A 12,287-nucleotide genomic window follows, 5' to 3' on the forward strand; every position below is an offset into this window, starting at 1 on the left:
AGGCACCTTGGTGGCCCTGACTGCAGTGCTGCCTGCAGGGCTGGAGCTGTGCCCACCCAGGAGCTGAGAGAGAACTGCTGCTTTGGGAGCTCTTCTGGCTGGGACCAGCCGTGGCTCTCAAGGCTTTGGGCACAGTTTGAGCTCTCCCCCCCACATGCCCAGGTGCCCAAGGGCAGGTTGGTCACAGCAGCACAGGGCAGTGTCCAGCCTGACAGAAGGAATTCCTGTGGCAAAGGGCAGCACAGAAGCACATGCTGAGGGCTTCAGCTGCACATTGCTTTCACTTGGCTCCCGTGGCACAGCCAGGCAAGGCGCTGGGCTGTCCCTGAAACATCACACAGTGTTCCCTCCTGCACCAGGACAGCCCCCACCAACAGCAGCACAGCACAAAGAGCTGGGCAGGGGCTCTGCAGCTTCCCAGCGCTGCTGGACAACAGGGGCAGGGACACCAGGGACACCAGGGCACTTGCCAGCCTGAGCACAGCCCCAGTGGCTACTCACAGTGTTAGGCTGCAGTCTTTCCCTCTGCAAAAGACGAGGTGTTGGTGTCTTTTTTGGGAATCCAGAAGCCATTCTGAAGGGAGGATGTCACAGAGGAATGACAAGGCCTCAGCAAAACTGGAAGGAGCAACAATGGAACTCTGAAAATCCAGAACCCAATTCATGGCAGACTCAAGGCATATACTGCTGCTAAAGATTTTATATCATTTGAAAGTAGCTAAGTGCTTGTTTGGCATAAGTAGCTAGTATTGTTAGGCCTCTAGTTGGACTTTATTTGAAATAGATGACCACCTTGTGCAATTCAAAAATGGATCTTGCTGAAACCTGGAGCTAAAAAGCTGAACATTAATAATGCTTAGAGCAGACAAAGCTGTAGCTTAAATATTACTTAAAATCAGCTTGAGTGGGCCTCCTCTTCTTTAGGCTAAACACCCCCTGCTCTCTCAGCTGCTTCTCACTGGACTTGGGAGAGACTGCAATGTTATGGTTCATGGCTTAAATATTGCTATAAAGGACGTTTTGCCCACTGTGACAAAACTCTATAAAGAAGCTGAGAGCACCCAAGCCCACCCTTCCCTGAAAATGCCTCCTGACTGGAACTTGGGACAGGGAGTTCAGCCCCACAAGGGAACTTGAGACAAGATAAAGGTGACACTATTGTCCCATTAGCTCAGGTCTGGGCAGAAGTGAACAAGGCCAAGGGAGAAAAATAGATCCACAACAAAGCCAAAGCCAGCAGCTCTCCTGAAAATCAGCTCTGTCTGCCTTCAGGCTGGGCAAGTCATAGCCACAGACTCCTCTGCTGAGGCCAGGTTTGCACACAAACCTCCCATCAAAGACCTCCACTGTGTCCCCAGACCCATTCCTGAGGCCTTGCACCAGATGATTGCAGGGCATGCAAAGTAACACAACAGATCTGAAAATCCACAACCCAATTCATGGCAGACTCAAAGGATATACTGGTGCTGAAGATTTTATATTACTTTAAAGTAGCAATAGACAGTCAAACTTGCCCCACCCCAGGGAGGTACCTGGGAGGTCCCACCTTGCCCAAATCTGCATTAATCCATTGGAATCTTACATTTTGCAATACCTCACCACAGAGAAGACCAGAAGAGGATTTTACGGTATGCCAATGGGATCCATGGAATGGTGATATTTTTTTACTTAATCTATCTCTGTCATTCTCTTTCTTCCCCCTCTTCCCAACCCCATCTCCACCCCCTTCACCCCACCCCCCCTTTTTCTATTCCTTTCTCTCTCTTCCTCACATTTACTGTTCCATAAAATCCAGACTACTGACTTTGGCAAATTGCCTCGTTTGTACCTCAATTCAGAGGCCTCTCCCTAATAATTTTAATAACCAGATGATAACAACCCACGGAAACTTGAACAGAACTCATTCACCTTGAAGCAGTTTAAGCAATCACTATAGGGGAAAAAAAGTATAGATGAGTACATTTAGAAAATGTTGCATTTCTTCAGTGCAAAAAAAAACCTCATCAGTAGATGAACTATTGTTCATCCACTCAGCTGTGCATGCCACTGAACTGCTGCAGCAGAAGACTGGCATTATCCCATCCTGTATTTCCCTTTGGCCTTCTCTCTCAGAGCGCACATGAGACAAAACCAAACAGTTCAACTTTAGTCAATCTTTACCTTCAAAGGAAATTCACGATCTTTTCCAGAGGCCAATGCTCTGCACGTTGAGGAATCCTCTGCAGAGACCAATGCTCCGCGAACTGAGGACTCCTAGCAGAGGCCAATGCTCTGCACGTTCAGGAATTCTCAGCGGGGCACAATGCTCCGCGAATTCAAAGGACTCACTTGCAGAGACCAATGCTCCGCGAACAATTCACTCGGCGAATCGCGCAGTGTAGCTGCCTGTACGAGCCCAGGCTGCGCACACCCAGCCAGGGCCGTGTTCTCAGGCAACTGAGGCCGCGCCGCTGTCACAGACGCTGCCGCCCGCGCGGTTACCAGGCAACTGCGGCGCCCGAACGTCGGGGCCGGGCCGGGTTCCGGCGGGGCCGGGCCGGGTTCAGGCGGGGCCGGGCCGGGTTCGGGCGGGGCCGGGCCGGGTTCGGGCGGGGCCGGGCGGGTTCCGGCGGGCTCGGGCCGGGGCCGGGCCGCAGTGATTTTCAAAGGAGATTGTCACTTGAACTACTGCCATAACTTTGTGAAGAGTCTTTCTGTAAGTATTAGCGAAAGCCTAAAATGTGGTGCTAGAGGCACCTCTGTCAGGTCTGTCCCTTGCTCTCTGTGTAGCACTGGTGTTCTGTCCCGGCTGGAACAGCCGGAGGGGCTGAGCGAGCTGGGAAAGGGGCTCAGCCTGGAGAGGAGGAGGCTCGGGGGGACCTTGTGGCTCTGCACAGCTCCCTGGCAGGAGGGCGCTGCGGGTTCAGGAAGCGCCGGAGCGGCGTGGTTCCCTCTCTCCTCTCCCGCTCAACCTCTTCCTCCCTCCCTCCTCCTCCTCCCCCGTTTCCAAAGCCCTCGCAGCCCACGGGAGGAGTGGAGATAGAGCCGGGACAGGGCGGAATGCAGAGAGGGGATGCCAGGAGTAGGAGTGACTGGGCTGTACTGGGACCATACTGGGATCATGCTGGGAGGGAGTAGGAGCAGCACGATGGCTGCAGCGCTGGGACTGGGGGCACTCCTTGGCGAGAGAGGGGGGTGGGACCCCTGGCACGGGACCCCCTTGCTCTCTTTATCCTGCACAGGGACCCTCCTGAATCCCCCATTTCCAGACATCAGGACCCTCTGCTCCCCATTTTCCCGGCCATCCATGGCTCCCAGCCTGCAGACTTGCCGTGGGTTTGACGGCCTGGAACACCTTGGAACCCCATTCCCGCCTTTCCCAGCCCCTAGCCCCTCCTTTCTGCAAAACCAGAGACCTCCTGAACCCCCCTTTCCCAACATCCCAGGTGTCCCCACCCTGGACTCCCCTTTCCTGAGCTCAAGGACCCCCTGGAATTCCCTTCTACCTCTCCATGTCCCTGCCTTCCCCCATTTCCCTCACCCCACTGACACCCTCCTGCACCCCTATTCCTGAGAAACGAGACACCCTTTTACCTCTTTGCCGGGCACTGAGAGCCTCCTGTCCCCCCCCAGTTCTCCTGCCCCTGTGTTCCCTGCCCGTGGTACTGTTGGAGCCCGGCCCGGGGTTCCCCCGGTTGGTGTCCATGGGGTCTCTGGATGGGATCCCCTTCCAGCACTGCCATAGCCGCCGGGGGTGGCAGCTGGAGCCGAGCCGGGATCTCGGCACAGACAGAGCCGGCACAATGAGCGGCACCGGCACGGGGCCACCGGGGAGCTGCAGGTGCTGCGGGAGCGGCACAGCCAGAGCGGGGCTGAGCGGGGGCAGCCGCGCCTGGGGCATCTCTGGGGCTGCCATGGCAACTGTGGGACTGCCATGGGGATCCGGGAGATGGAGCCCGAGGAATGAACAAATTCCCCAGGGCACAGCTGCGTGGAGTGGCTCCAGAAATATGTCAGATATGGGCGGGAGGAGCTGCAGTGTAAAGGTGGGAGGGCAGAGTTCCCATGGGAATGTGGGAATTGAGAATGCGGGATTTGAGAGGACAAAATCTGCCAACATGGGAATTACCAAGGGAATTCCATGGATAGATCTGTCATCCCATTCCCATGGGACTTCCATGGTTGAATCCCACTGTTGTCCCGTTCCCATGGGAATTCTGTAGATGGATCTCACTGCCATGCCATTGCCATGGAATTCCATGGGGAGATCTCAGCCCTGTCCCACTGCCATGGAATTCCATGCATGCATCTCACCGTTACCCCATCCCAGAGCCCCCTGATGTCCGTGTGTCCCGAAAAGTGGAACACGGGATCCTGACACTGTCCTGCCGCGCATACAGATTCTACCCCAGCAACATTGGGACCAGCTGGATGAAGGGGATGAAATCAGGGATCGTTCCACACCTGGGCAAGATCGAAGCGCTGCTGGAGGAGCAGGAGCAGCCCCTGCGCCGGGCGGAGCATCCCGGAATGCCAGAGCCTGGGATCTGCTCCTGGGCTGAGGCTGGGAACATGGAATGTGGGAACTGGGAATTTGGGACTGTGGAGCAGTGGGATGGGGGTTCCCCTCCCCTCCTAACCATGCCATGCTTCCCAGAGCTGGAATCCAGCAGGAATCTCACCCTGGTGGTCGCTGTGTCTGTCAGTGCTGCCATCAGCATTGTTATCCTCATTGGATTTGGTGTCTGGAAGCTCCAATCTGGTTCTCCCCAAACCCAACCTGGGGGTCACCCTGTTCTTCTCCCCTTCCCAGACGCTTGGAGATCCCCCTATGACCCATCCAGCCCCCCCAAACTCCTCCTTGGGTCACCCCTAAGTCCCCAGTGGGGATTTCTGTGAGTTCCCCTGTGTTCCCCCATTCCCAGGACTTTGGGGGTCCCCCCCGACCTGTCTGTGCCCCCCCTGATTTCTTCCACAGCCCCTCTGTGATGGTGGGGGCTGGGGTCCAAGTGCTGGTGCCTCCCTGCCTGCAGCAGATCCAGCACTGAGGGGAGTCCCTTAGCATTTGGGGTCCCCTGGGGTTAGGGGTCACCCCCCCGGGTCACCCAGGATCTCCCTGAACACGCTGGCACTGCCCATGCTCAGTGAGAAGGTTCATTCCCAGCACGAGGCCTCAGCTGTGTCACTGGCATCGCCCAGGTACCCACAAAGCCTCCCAGGAACCCCAAACCTCCTGGAACAACCCAGCTTCCCTGGGACCCCAATATCATCCCTAGCCTCTCCAAAAGCTCCCCAAGACTGCAAAACCCCATACAGACCCCCCCAAACCTTCTCAGGACATCAAAATTCCCACAGGACGTCCCAACACCCCTCCAGACCCCCTTGAGAAGGTACATACTTGGCATGGGATCCCCATCTCCGTCGCCAGCAGGTATCCCAAAACAGCCCTGCATTCCCCTTGGGATCGCCTTATCCCCCCCTCTGGGACCCCTGAAAACTCCCTTTGGGAACCCCCAAAACTCCACCATGACCTCAAAAACCCCCAGTATACACAAACCCCCCTGGGAACCCCTCACAACAGTTTATGCCCAGCACAGAGTCCCCATCACCATCACCCAGGTACCCCCAAACCCTCCTGGGACCCCCAAACCCCCCTGGGACCCCCAACCTTCCCAGGATGTCCAACCCCTCCCCGGGCTCCGCTGTCGGAATCAATGGGAGTGGTGTTGCCCTTTTAAGGGGACTTATAGTAGGACCTGACCATAGCAGGAGCCCTTAAAGCAGCGATGGTAGAGAGAACCCCAAAAATCCACCCTGGGGGGCAAAATGTCCCCTACTGGAGCTTGGAATGGAGGGTGGGGTCCCATAAAAATGTCACTTAAAGCTGTCATTATTCCCCCCTTAAAAGGGGCTTGTGGGGCTGCGTCCTCTCAAACACCCTAAAATGGGGTGGAAAAAACACCCTAGTAGTGTTGAGATCCCCCCAGAAAAATCCTAAAAATGTCCCCTTCAAAGGGGTCTGAAGAGCCTTAAAGGGTCTCAAGGAGGGACAAGGTCCCCTCCTCTGCTGGGGCCTCTCCGAGCTGGGAACTCTCCCATTTACTGCCCTCGGAGGAGCCCTGAAGGACGGCGGGTCCTGGGCTGAGCCCCCCCCTCATTTGGGACTGCGGAGGGAACTGGGGGGGCTGGGATGGGGCTTAGGGGTCCTGGGGTAACCTGGAGGACCCTCAGTGGGTCTCACCTCCCCCTGTGCCCCCTCTCCCACCCCTTTCCCATTGTTGCCCCCAAACCTCTACTCCCCCAGATTGGTTTGGGAGTGACCCAGCCCATTCCCGTTGGCCAGGGAGGAGGAAAAAGACGGTGGGATAGAGGAGGAGGAAGATAGAGAGAGAGAGGAGGAGGAGCAGGCAGAGGAGGAGCTGGAGCCAGCTGGAGGAAGCACCGCGTGCTTTCAGCTCTCTCTGCACTCGCAGCAGCTTCAGCTCGGGACCATCGCCCCCCATCCCGCAGGTGCCTGGGGAGGGGGAGCTCGCCCCAAGTATCCCGGGGGTCCCTGGGTTTGGGATTTTTTTGGGGGGATGTTTGGAGCTTGCAGAGCTCCAAAGCCGAGCCGCAGATGGCCCTCAGGGGGACATCGGGGGGTCCCTGGTGATATGAATAAGAAGCTTGACTAGGCCAATACTCAAGCAGCAATCAATTTATTAATTAATATGGTAAAGTATGAGCAATACAGCGCTGGGTACAGTGGGGGGAATTTTCCCTCCAACTGCACACCGATAGTTGGGGCTTACAGATATTTATAGGGGTTTTCATAAGCTTTTTCAGCCGTTTCTATTCCAAATGTTTGCGTCACAATTCTATACACTATTGTGATTTAGTTTTTCTCAGGATGTATCTCAGAAAGGAGTATCCCCAGATGGTGGGGTCCAGCTTCTGAAAGAAGAAAGAAGTCTCTCAGCTGGTGAGGTCCAGGGTCCATATGCGGGTTCATCTTTGAATTGCAAGGACTATAAATCTCATACCAGTGATGTCCAGCTTCCCTTGGTCAAAACTATCAATCCTTGAGTGGATGTTCATCTTCCGTTCTCAAGCTGCTTTTGCATATTTTGTTAAGGTGTCGAGATAAGCATCTTTCCTTTTGATATATTCTAAAGCTATAGTTTCAAAGATCCTTACTACAAGCATTATTCTGAAATTATACTTCAAAAGGTTATTATTGCAAACTCTTTTTAGCTAGAAGCAGAAAGTTCCTGTCAAACAGCAACATCCTTAAAGCTTTAATTCGAATGCTCCTAAATCAACTTAAGACTTATAAAGGTTAATTGCAAACAAAGGATAGGTTCAAAGGCCTTCTTCCATGCTTTACTTCCTCAGTTATTTATTAGAATTGTCTTCATAACTGTCCCACGGTCAGTTTCCACACATATCACAATCACAGATATACACATTGCCTGTATGTACCTGACACAAAACACAGCTTTATATTTCACATCGGGAGGTGTTTTTAGGGAGTTGTGGCCATCCCCTGGCAGGCCTCACCAGCAAACTGGGTGTAGGCTGTGTCTTGGAGGAAGGTGCCACGGCCAAAGTCAATCAGTTTCAGCTGCCTGCTGGCCAGGTTGAGCAGGATGTTCTCAGGCTTGATGTCCCTGTGCAGGACCCTGCAGCTGTTGCAGTGCTGCACGGCCTCCAGCACCTGGTGGAACAGCCCCTGCGCCTCCTCCTCCGGCAGGAACCTCCGCTCCGCCAGGAAATCCGAGAGCTCCTGGCACCGCTCCGGACGCTCCAGCACCAGCAAGAAGCTGTCGGGGAGCTCAAGCCACTCCAGGAGCTGAATGACACCAGCACAGCCACAGGACACCTTGGCCAGCAGCACGATCTCCAGGGGCGTGCTGGTGCCGTCGGGCTGCGGGAGGAGCGCGATGCCGTCAGTGGGGCTGAGGCCGTGCCAGGGCTCTGGGACCCCTCAGCCAGCCCGGGATGCTCTGCACGCCCCACTCAGCCCACGCCTGCTCTCCCTGCAGGGCTCCCGGTAGCTCCACGGTGCCGGGCCCCGGCTCCTCCCCGCCCGGCACGGCCCGGCTTGTGCCGCTGGCCCCGCTCACTCACCAGCTCGCCCCAGTGCCGGATGCCATCCCATGGCATGCATTGATGGCCACCTGCAAGCAAGGGGCAGCAGTAGGCTGAGCTCGCTGCCCGCCCCACCGCACCCCGGCCTTTTCCTCCTCCTCCTCCTCTGCCTGCTGCCAGCCCCTCCGCTCACCGGGGTGCCGCCCAAGACCTGTGTTCCCGAGCAGACGCTGCCAAAGCCGCTGGGTCCCAGCAGCAAACCCAGCCATTACTGCTCCTGCAGTGCCTCCTGCGCCTTCCCTGCGGGCGGGATGCGGCTGTCAGCACTCGGCCCAGGGCCAGCAACGGCCCCTGACCACCCCAGGCCGGCCGTCCCCACCCACCCCGGGCCCCGGTAGCCACGCTGCCGAACGGCGGAGCTCGGCCCGGGGAAGCCGCAGCAGAGGCGGTGGGAGCGGCCGCGCTGCGTGTGTCCTCCGCGGGCCCCAGGAGGAGCTGGGGCCGGGAACAGGACTGGAGCCCACATGGGGGCCGGGGCCGGGCTCAGGTCAGGCGCAGCCAAAGTGAGGCGATGCCGCCCCGGCCCCAGGCACTGATGCCTGCCCAGTAGCACCACAGCCAGGACGGCGAGAGCCGGGGTGAGGCGAGACCGCGGCGGGATGCCTGGGGCCGGGGATGGGCTGGGGACATGGCCCTGCCCAGCACGGGGAGAGGGACGGGCCGGGGCAGGCACACTGGGAGTGGCTGCGGGGCACCGAGACAGAGTGCGGGACACCGGCAGAGGGAGAGGAGGAACAAGAGAGACATGGCAAGGGCCGTAGACTCGCTGCTGCAAGACCTGGGGCCATTTGTCCATGTGTCCATTCCACGCTTGGCCCCGCACCCCGGGGCAGCCCCTGAGTCTGTCCAAACACGGGAACTTCGCTGTGTTGAGCCCAGATCCAGAGTCCTGACTCCTGCACGGGGCACGGGGAAAACCCTCGGTTGCTGCTGTGCATTGTCCCTGCTGAGGCTCAACACTGGCAGGGCACATTCCCTGCCTGCAGGATTTGTTTCTGACCCAAGCACTGCACTTATGGCTCTGGCATAGCTTTCCAGCAAAACCAGCGCGAGGCAAACTGTGTGTAGCTTGTGGTATTTTAGAGTGTCTAAAACTCGCTAAGCCATCGATCGGAGAGGTGAGATGCATTTGGAACTCATGGCATGGAGAAGTAGTGCAACATAGAAAAAGGGAGCATAGAAATAAATAGAGGAAAAGATCTCACATTGTGCCTTTCCATTTTCATTTCACTTCTGGAAAGCTGTTTCACTTTTCCAGGAATCTTCTCCACAGTCCTGTCTGCTCTTTTCAAGAACCTTCTTTCCTGGAGAACAAGGTTGAGCTTCTGTCACAAGATGTGCCTCCAACTGCAGCTTCTCTTGGCTTTCCATACCGTGAGTGCAGCAAAGCAAGAGAAATGTTTGGATTACTTGACTTGTCCTTTCTTTTCCTTGTGGGCTGGGGAGTTGTGCCATTGGGGAGTTTTTCATGGTGCCTGTTCTAACCCAAGAAAACAGGAGGTTTTGTTGGGGACTTGCTGGGGAATGCAAGCCTGACTGAATGCAGAGAAAGAATCTCCAGGACACTCAGGGAACTCCCTGGGCTGGGCTCAGTTCCTGCTGGGACTCTGCAGAGGGCTGGCCTCCAACTGGGATCAGCAGCAGCTGGAAATACCTCTGGGCATCTCCATTTTCTGCTGCTCCAAGGAAGCCAGTCAAGTTCTGTTTCTTCTTTCTCCTGGTCGATTTTTTCATTTGATTTGCCACTCCAGAGGCAATGTCTGTGATGGTCTCTGTAAGTTGATTCTATTTCAACAGCACCAGCAACAGGGCCGTGTTTGAGTGCTCGGTGAGGCTTTAATTCCCCTCGACTTAGTGCTTAAAGACTTGTGAGCATTTCAATCTCTGCTAATCATGATGCCTGTGACAAAAACACGGGGTTCACCATCACAAAAGCACAGTTGGTAGCAGTGATTGAAAGAGGCAAGTGCAGTTGTACTGATAAAATTCAGGTGGCAAACAGAAGAGGGTCAAGAGCAGCCATGATCTCCAATTCCCAGGGCAAAGGCACCAGCAGCCTCCTGCTGTCAGCTCAGGGTGAGTAAAACAGTGCTGAAAACAGCTCTGGAACGCGATCTTTTCCTCCTCTGAGGGCTGGGTCAGGGCAGCACAGGCAGGCCCTGAGGAGTCAGGGCTGTGTGTGGGTGCTGGTTGCTCTACTCCAGGATTCAGCTGGAAAAGCCCTTGGGAGCCGAGGCAGGAGCAGGCGGGAAGGGGCCGGCGCTGCTGCTGCTCCTGCCCGGGAGCCCCGGCTGGGCCGGGCCGGCGCCCGCTGCGCTGCGGCTGCTGCTGCTGCCAGAGCCGGGCGGGACTCGGGGACAGCGACGGACACGGGGGGACAGCAAAGGCCTGGCGGCTGCAGGGATGTTGGTGCTCGGGCCAGCGCCAGCACACAGCTTCAGCCCACAATTAACCCTGAGGGAAACGCTGGGGAAAGGCTCCATTTCAGCCTTTCTTTACTGGTCGCTGGGAAGGGACTGAAATTAAAGAAGACAAGCAGGACGCGACCCCTTCTCCTTTGGGGGCACCCCCGTGCCTGGGGCTCTGAGGGGTTATGAGGGGCCATGAAGGGCTGTGAGGGACTGTGAGGGGTCATGAGAGGTTGTGAATCACAGAATCACAGAATCTCTAGGTTGGAAGAGACCTTTAAGATCATCGAGTCCAACCCATGTTCTAACACCTCAACTAGATCATGGCACCAAGTGCCACATCCAGTCTTTTTTAAAACACATCCAGGGATGGTGACTCCACCACCTCCCTGGGCAGATGATTCCAGTATTTGACCACTCTTTCTGTGAAAAACTTCCTCCTTAAGTCTAGCCTGTATCTCCCTTGGTGCAGCTTGAGACTGTGTCCTCTTGTTCTATCTGTTGTTGCCCGGAGGAAGAGACCGACCCCCAGCTCACCACAGCCACCCTTCAGGAAGTTGAAGAGAGTGATAAGGTCACCTCTGAGTCTCCTTTTCTCCAGGCTAAACAATCCCAGCTCCCTCAGTCGTTCCTCATATGGCTTGTGTTCCAAGCCCCTCACCAGCCTCGTGCTCCTCTTCTCTGAGGGGCTGTGAGGGGTCATGAGTGGCTGTGAGGGGCTGTGAGGGGTCATGAAGGGCTGTAAGGGGCTGTGAAGGGCCATGAGAGGCTGTGAGGGGCCATAAGGGACTTTGAGGGTCCATGAGGGGTCATGAGCTGTGAGAGGCTGTGAGGGCTGTGAGGGGTCATGGGGAAATGTGAGGGGCTGTGAGAGACGAAGAAGGGCCATGAGGGGCCATGGAGAACTGTGAGGGAGCCATGAGGGGCTGTGAGGGGCCATGAGGGGCCATAAGGGGCTGTTGGGGTCGGCCGTTACTTGTCTGTGCCCCAGCACGGGAAAAGGTGGTTCTGGGCAGGCCGCGCTTTGAAAAAGGAGTCTGGACTCTTGCTTTTTCGGTCTTCGGTTGTGTTTATTGTTTCTTATCTACAAAGCTTTTCTGTCTGTCCAGCCGAGGTCTGATCAGCAAGACAGCCAAGGGCACTCTCTCCCGCCCACGGGGCGGTTGTCTCTTTTATAGTGAAAACTACGTAGAAGATATTTACCTTCTATTTCCAGTACTTTTCATCCTTGTTAGCAAGTGCACCTTCACGATGAACCAATCCACACGTGCCAACGTCATCCTGAACATGGATGCCAAGGAGAAGAAAGAAGAAGGACAGGGCACGCCCAAATCCCTCCATCTTAGAACTCCTGACCCCCATGTACAGGATTCCAAACCCCCCTGTACAAGGTTCAAAACCCCCCTGTACAGTGCTCCAAAAATTTCCCTTCTTCTTGTGATTGCTACTACTATGCTACTTAAACTTTTGTGGCCTGTAATTCTTCATATAAGGTTGGCAATTTGCTCCATGAATTAAGATCGAATTTCCAGGTGTCTTTGGCTTCCTGCCAGGGTGTCCGAGCCCCTGCCAGGGCTGTGAGACATCCAGGGCATCCAGAGAGATGTCCTGGGTTCCAACATGGAAGGAAGGATAAAAGGAAAGCAATGCTCTCTAAGACTGAGGCTGACTGAGCTCCATCCTCCCAGCCAGCTCCCCTACCCAATACTAGGTTTAGCAGTCACCCGGGCAGAAAGGGCTTATCAAGCCTTCTGAGAGGCCAGCAAAGTC

General features: G+C 55.9%; 1 protein-coding gene and 1 pseudogene across 1 annotated transcript; both read left to right on the forward strand.

Annotated features, from left to right (window-relative positions):
• Window positions 1–12,287, forward strand: part of LOC135292520 (zinc finger protein 420-like) — a 228,633-nt pseudogene that overhangs the window by 209,613 nt on the left and 6,733 nt on the right.
• Window positions 3,040–5,604, forward strand: LOC135292473 (class I histocompatibility antigen, F10 alpha chain-like). Its single transcript, XM_064406674.1, has 3 exons — window positions 3,040–3,061; window positions 3,960–4,025; window positions 4,310–5,604. Exons 1-3 carry the CDS (start codon window positions 3,040–3,042, stop codon window positions 4,876–4,878), a joined length of 657 nt encoding a protein of 218 aa, XP_064262744.1. The 3' UTR covers window positions 4,879–5,604.

Source organism: Passer domesticus, unplaced genomic scaffold (assembly GCF_036417665.1).
Source record: "Passer domesticus isolate bPasDom1 unplaced genomic scaffold, bPasDom1.hap1 HAP1_SCAFFOLD_37, whole genome shotgun sequence".
Taxonomy (NCBI): domain Eukaryota; kingdom Metazoa; phylum Chordata; class Aves; order Passeriformes; family Passeridae; genus Passer; species Passer domesticus.